A 7,678-nucleotide genomic window follows, 5' to 3' on the forward strand; every position below is an offset into this window, starting at 1 on the left:
CCATACGCATTTAGTAAAAAGCGATTATTTTAATATTACAGACCAATTTTATTTATTTGTATAGATGTGTACCGTGTATAGATCCTGAAGCGACTCGTCCTAAAGAGCGCTGGCGCAGTGCACTCCCACTCCAAATATAATTACCCGAGTAATTTTAAATCCTATATTTCTTTATATTAAATACTATACTATACCTATTGCATTAAATTATTTATATACTATACCTATACAATAGTGTATTACACTTAGTATATTTGGCATTAAGTTGTACGAGTGGAGCGTCACTCAGTTTAACTCCTATCATACTTCTTAACGCTCTCATCTCAACTGCATTTATTCTGCTTTCATGTTTCTTCTGCCATACCCAACTTTCACTTCCGTACATGAGTGTCGGAACAAACACCCCTTCATGCACAGCCAAACGAGCCTTGTTAGACACCTCCCGACTGCTCATAAAGGAGTGCAAAGCTCCATTCACCCTGTTTCCTGCATTCACTCTTCTTTCAATATCACTCTCACACTTTCCATCTCTTGTAAACTTTGAACCCAGATACACAAACTCATTCACCTGTTCACTTTGTTCATCTCCAATCACGATATTGCAGTCTGTCACTACCTGTTTAAATAATTGTTAAAAAATATATTCAGATATTTAAGGTTTCAAGAAAACAATAAAACAGCAGTTAAGTGTCTAGTTACACACATTTTTATTTTCCTATTTTATATCATGATATAAATTTTAACAAAGGATGATTATAATGGGTTCAATTTATGAACATTAAGTTACGAGGAACATCAGTCGCGTTGAGTACAGCTGTTGTCTTGCAAGCAACACATTTCAGAAGTCACAGTATAAAATAATTTAAAAATCACATTGACAAAATATATCCAGTCACGAATACAGATGCGGTATTCATCTCTCAATATTGTATGTCGCAAGCATTTGAATCTCACAGCACCAGTTTCACTTCGACGAAATTAAATTAAATTCTAATTATTATTATTTTTAATAACTTTTTTCACAACGGTATCACCAAAACATTCATATACACGCGACATACACTTTGCTAAAAATTACACGGCTAAGTTTCTTTATACTTTAAAACTAGGGTTAAGACATACATTACCTAAACAATAAAATAACTTACTTCTAATAACTGTTGTTTAAACACTAAACGGAATATTTTAGAAAGACGAGTTATACAAACAGTGTGGAAGCAAAAACGCCTTGAGGTTTTGGCACGTTCAGTGCGGTTACACGTTGGAACACGCCAGGCTCGTTGTAATCGAGAGCATTGTGAAAAGATATTCAACTCACTTTGATATGTCGATTTCATAAAAAACATACGTCATCACATATCACTGATGAATTCAGGAATATTGTCGAGTCACTGATAAAAAAAAAACGTTAGAAATTGAAAAGAATGGTTTGTTGGCGACATATCGATTAACAAGCTCTTCATTAAATAAATAGGTTTTAAAGATACTATTCTATGCTTGATGAAAATCTAAAGTATATAAAATAGTTCACATACATATAAAATTGCATTGTTATAAATACATATCATTTATTATACAATACATAAAGACCTGAACAATAATTGCACTCCTAAAATAAAACAATTAAAATTCGTTCATTTTCAAAAGTTTTATAATTTTACTATCTAAATAATGGACCAAATTGGTACAAACTTTTTAACTAAATCACAAAATGCAACATATGTATACAAATGAAATATCGAGAGTTAGTATGCGGAAATCTGAAAAAAAGTTGAATGTCAGTAGTGTGTATTCCTTAATTCATAAGTAGATTTTAGAATGAGGACTAGATACATTTTACGAGAGCGTGTTTTGATCTTCAAAATTTATTATTTTAGTTAATTAAGACAAAGTTTTATTCCACTGCAATTAATATTCTCTGATTTAAAAAAAAAATAAACATCAACATAGTCTCAATCAAATGGTCTTTATTAAAGAGATCACTCCAAGAGTTAGTAATATTTATAGAGAAAACTAGAAGTCTTATTGTAATTTTTACTTAAAAAAAAATGATTTTGTACATGTAATTCTATTAAAATGCATTATAAGAGTAAGATAAGCTTTAGAAATGATAAATGCCAGCAAATTCGGTCACATTGGTCACAATTGAGACTTTAAAATTATATCAACATAGCAAATACCTTCAACTCTTTCAGATTACGTTGTCACAGGCTATACCCAAATTTAGATTTCCTGTAATTTTTCTTTTTGTTTTATATTAGCTCAGCTAAACATTTTAAAATAATTTTATATACAGAGACAGTTATTTTTACACATGTATAGAAATATACGTAATTAAATGAATTTATATAAACTGTTGCCATTGAAGTTTTAACACTTTTAAGGATTAAAAACTAAAGACAAGCTGTGACACGAAATGATGGACAAATATTTGCAAACACGGGAGTATGAATGAAATACACCGCATTATGTACTTTCACATAGGCTTAGTAACTATTTTATAGTTTATTATGTACTGACAAAGTGATTGATCGTTACAAATTGGAGACATTTCATTGGCAGTTGAGTAGTTTACTTAATCTTATAATTAACCATCATAATCACATATCTCTATACCAACCAATTACAAAAGCAATTGTACACCCTGCAATAGACGCATCCTATTTATTCCCTTGGAAACAATCGAGAAATATGCTTAAGTAGTACAATTCAAGTGTTTGAGATCGACACATATCCGTGGCAAAACTGACCCAATCACTTTTACCCTACGTAGTGTAGTTATATATTTTAAACCTATCGCGGTATTACTATACAGCGACAAACATCAACAGAAAAAAAAATTAAATATATAACTAAAAAACTCGTCGCCTAATAAAACAGTCGTACCGTGTCGAAGCGTTAAAAATTCACATTAATAAAATTGCAACTAAATATTGACAAGCCACATATGAAGTATGCACTTTTTTCAAGATATATTTTTTTGAACCAACATATTTTACTTTATTCGGAAACAATGTTGGTTGAAATACTTTTTTTATATATTATAATTGACAAGAGTGCATACTTACGTGGATAATGTTAGCTTATATTAACGTGATCGGGATGGAGTTAAAACAGAATGGTATTGAGTATGATAGTTGTTCGGAGAGCAATCATGTCGCGTAACGCTTGGTCCAGAGGCGCGCGATGCGATCGTGTTCCTCCCTGTTCTGGAGATACTGTGTTGCGATACTTCCGACTAACGGATCAGCTGAAAATATAAATTTTATATTAGTTTAGTTTTCGGTTAAAACAAGAATCATGAAAGTCAGTTAAAAAAATGTCATTATTCACACACACTACCAATGTAAATGGGAAAAAGGGTCCCACTATTATCAAACTGTTTTTTTAGGACTATACAGCTTTTTCCCACACTACCACCTGATAGTACTTATCAACAGGTCAAAACACATTGAAAATAATTGTGTTTGCTCACAAACGAAAAAAACCGACTTCAATTACATCTACAAGTAATACGTTGGACGTTCAAAAAGTAATAAGAATAGCATCACCTTTAGGTTATACATTAAACATATCTTTTTTAACCTACTTCAAAAAACGCAGGATTTTCTCGACTTTTGAACTTCCGATTAGATAGACCGATTTCGATTATTCTTTTTTTTATCGATAGGTTCCATTTAAATTTAATTAAATTACTTTATAAAAAACAAAAAGTTCTGAAGTAACAAAAATTATAGTATATAGTGAATAATATTTTAAGAAATATTTTACAGAACAACATGAATTTTATCAGCGTCTGGCAAAATTCTGTGTTCGTTTTTAGGGTTAGTTCTTTTATTATGATCAATTAAAAAAAAGTTATTAAACATTATTATGCGAAAGTCACGTCTGCTGCAGAAGACACAAAGAAAATAATAATAAAAAAATAATTTTATGCTCGAAGGTTATTAAGAGTGCAATTAAAGCTCATAAAAATATCAATATACAATTTGATCAATTTTTGAAATATAATTTTTTTTCATTTGTGAGCGAACACAATTTTTCAATTTTTTACAGTTGATGTTGATATTGTTGATAAACACGGGCTGTTTTCCCCAACTCGACGTCTTAATGCGCCTTTTTGCGTGATTGGCTGGGGGCACTATTCGTGCCAGCCTAGCTCTTTGAAGTCCTTGAGGAAGCCTAGCAGACCCTTCACGTTGCCTTTTTTACAGTTTACCGTTATCAATTAATATTTTCAAAATTATAATTTATTTTTAACTATTAATATTATAGATTGTTCAACTCGTGAGAAGACATACTATGTGCATTTTGCTAATAGAAAATTTGGTTTTAAGAATTTTTGATGTCAAATGCACTTTACTATTACTACCTTCCTAAATATTCCTACCTTTACCATGCGTATGGTAACATTCTAATCAGTTCACTACAACTATACAAGTGTTTATATGCCAGGATATAAACATTTTGGTCATCGCAGGCCCATAGTCGTATTATCAACCGACTTCTAAAAAAGGAGCTGGGTCTAAATTAGACTGAATCTGTTTGTGTTACCTCATAAATTTGTAGTGGATATACTGATATTGATCATTATTTTTTATCAATAGCTGATGCTTCTCATACTGTCATATTTAAATTTGATCGAATGTTACGAGTATTTTTTGAATAATATCTAAAAATGCATATTTGACTATTTTTTTCATCTACATCGTATTACTTGTCGATATAATCGGAATTAGGGTTTTTTTTTTGTTTGTGAGTAAACACAGCTATTTTCGTCTTTAAAATTAACAAATTAATCAATAATGTACTCGTAAAAATAATATTACCTGGATTACAATCAGTCAACAGTGAGCATATGGATAGAAGTACTTTTGAGATTGTCAGAGCTGGTGACCAGTTGTCTTTGAGAATATCTAAACAGATAACACCCTGACTGTTGATATTACAGTGATATATCCTAGTTCGGAATGTTACCTGTGAACAAAAGTAAATTGTATACATAAATATCAAAATTATAACTAATTTTATCTAAAATTTTAACATATTTGGCACTTCAGCCTATCATAGTCCACTGCTGGACATAGGCCTTCCCAAGTTCACGCCAAACGTTATAGCGTGAACTTGTCACTCATGTGTTTTGCCCATGCCTTTGTCGCATCGAAGACGCTACTGCCCTTCGCCTGCCTTGCCTACGTCTTCGGCCTGTGTATTTCAAAGCCAGCAGTTGAATGGTTATCCTGCCATCAGTTGACTTTTTAAGTTCCAATGTGGTAGTGGTGGGACTGTGTTATCCCTTAGTCGCCTCTTATAACACCCTGCTGTTAACATATTTGTTATATATGTCACATTTTCCAAGATTAAGAGATTATTGGACATTGACTAAGAAGGAAAACATTGACTATAAATGTCAAATAAAAATATAGTATTAGCTATATATAAAAAACAACTTTTTCAACCTGAGGACGAGTCCTCCTATGACCACAGTTGCTGTAAAGTATACGAAACGTCGAGAATTTAAAAAATTTAATAAACTGAGAAAGTTGAAAAAAGTTCAAAAAAGTCCAAAAAAGTTGTACCATTCTATATGTATGTCCCTATAAGTTTCTCCTTACCATAAAAAACAAAATACCATTGTGATAAACTATGTAGTGTACATTGATATTATGTTTCATAAACAGACATACTACTTTGGAGGTGTGAGGAACAGGGTGTGAAGTCCCTCATCCCCCATTGAAAAGGGAGGATCCTCCGACCAGACGGGTGTAGTGTCTGGTGGGCTAACACCCCAACAGTTGTTGTTCGGTTCTTGTATATAAACTCAATCACTCTGATAACTTTGACAGCGCGATGTAAGATACGTCAGTTTTTCTCTAGTTTATATGTTGCGTGATAGATATTGCTACACTACTAAGACTGATAATGTCTATTGACTACTAAGAAACTCATATTACTAATAATTGGGGTATAAATCTATACATGAGGCCCTATTTCATTGCTTGTGTGCGGGCAAAGTTTATCCTGCAAATAAGTTACGAGTAGACTTTAACGGCAGGAGGTATAATAAATCATTGGGATATATTTTACTTTGATGAATAAACTAAAACTTTTAGATACACAATTGCAAAGAAAAGATCCCATACAGTGAAATTTGATGGTGAAAAAAAAAACAATACACCAAACTTGTATCTGTTACATACCATCATCCATCAAATAGTGTTATCCACAATTAATGAAAAAGGCCCTAAAAATGTATTATTTAACTAATATATATTTTTAAATAAAAGAAAATTTGAAGTTTTTACCTTGGGAGGTTTGAAAGGGTATTCTGCGGAGAAGTGAATGTCAAGAAAGAAGACTCCACCTTCATAAACTGACCCTGGAGGGCCGAGAATTGTTGAAACCCACTCATACAAATTGTCGCCTTTTGGTCCAGCGCTACAATTCGGTGGAGGATCCAGAGTGATCTCAGCGAGCTCCTTTTGGATCCTTTTCGCAGATGTACCTAGTGCTTTCGACATTTTTAATTGAGGTTTATTTTCCTTCGAGTCTGGTTTGTTTTCACCGACTGCTCCGCTTGAACTCCCTCGACCGCGTCCCGTGCCGCTTCCTGATGAACCAGACGCACCAGACATTATCTAAAAGCATCAAAAAACTCATTCCGCTAACTAAAAAAAAGCAAATTGTTAATAAGCCATTACAAGCACAGGACAATGTGACTTGGCATTACATAAGTTGCAAACTAAAACACATACAGTGATATATTTAACATGTAAATATTAAACAATGAGGCTATTAAATTAAAATAATGTAACAGCAAAGTAAAATAATAAATTCAAAATGTGGAATTACATTCACAAATATCATTATTATTTTCAAGGGTTATATATTAAATGTTTATATACTATTATCTATGTACCCTTGTCATGTGACATTAGATACATAAGTAGTCAAATTCGATTAAATTAGTTAGAAAATTATACATAGAAATATAAACATTGTCTTTTATTTATTATAGAACAATTATTTATTAAAAGCTTAACACTCAAGACGTTTATTATACTAAACATAACATTAATCAAGTGCTTTCTTCGACAAAGTTAAAAACAAAAGATTTCTTCAATCACAAAATAAATAAAAAAAGAATCCCTTGGATCTTCACGACATTTTTGAAACAAAGAAATTCTTACGTCGTGCACCTGAGTCACTTTGTAACAACAAATAAATACAATTACATAATATAAACTAACATTAACTTGCAAAATAATATAAAATAAGTGCATAAAGAGGTATTTAATTGCAAAATATTATTTGTACCTTACGAATAACAGTCGGCCATCTTGTGGGCTTGCGTTATCCGATAATTTACAATTTTTTGGCCAAACACTGACAATTCTAAGAAATATATTAATCCCAAGACAATCTCTAGAAGACAAAGAAACGGTTCCGGAATATGTGCAACTTTTGTTATGATAATAAATGAAACTCCGAGTTAGATGCTCCAAACTGCAAAGCGTAAATAAGTAGCCTGTTACTTTTCCAGGGTTTTATACATACAATTATTTTCCTATAAGAATGATATAAAGTAGCTGTTTTATACCTTATTGATACTAAAAGATGAAAATTTGCTGTTTTCGTATAAGACGTTAGAGCTTCAATCCTCTCCTACCACATTTCG

The 7,678-nt window shown here is 31.8% G+C and overlaps 1 protein-coding gene across 1 annotated transcript; it reads right to left on the reverse strand.

Annotated features, from left to right (window-relative positions):
- Positions 1-683: 683 nt before the first annotated feature.
- Positions 684-6,704, reverse strand: LOC123653702 (ubiquitin-conjugating enzyme E2-24 kDa). The gene is made up of 3 exons (XM_045589695.1): positions 6,306-6,704; positions 4,830-4,977; positions 684-3,250 (listed from the first exon to the last, which is right to left on the reverse strand). The coding sequence occupies exons 1-3, from the start codon at positions 6,633-6,635 to the stop codon at positions 3,153-3,155; spliced, it is 576 nt and encodes a 191-aa protein (XP_045445651.1). The 5' UTR covers positions 6,636-6,704; the 3' UTR covers positions 684-3,152.
- Between the last annotated feature and the right edge of the window lie 974 nt (positions 6,705-7,678).

Source organism: Melitaea cinxia, chromosome 5, assembly GCF_905220565.1.
Source record: "Melitaea cinxia chromosome 5, ilMelCinx1.1, whole genome shotgun sequence".
NCBI classification, from domain to species: Eukaryota; Metazoa; Arthropoda; class Insecta; order Lepidoptera; family Nymphalidae; genus Melitaea; species Melitaea cinxia.

Coding starts and splice junctions, on each gene's coding strand:
- LOC123653702 (XM_045589695.1), bottom strand. CDS start 6,635: ATGTCTGGTGCGTCTGGTTCATCAGGAAGCGGCACGGGACGCGGTCGA. Junction 4,978..6,305: donor ACCCTTTCAAACCTCCCAAG/GTAAAAACTTCA, acceptor TTTTGTTCACAG/GTAACATTCCGAACTAGGAT. Junction 3,251..4,829: donor GTTGACTGATTGTAATCCAG/GTAATATTATTT, acceptor TTATATTTTCAG/CTGATCCGTTAGTCGGAAGT.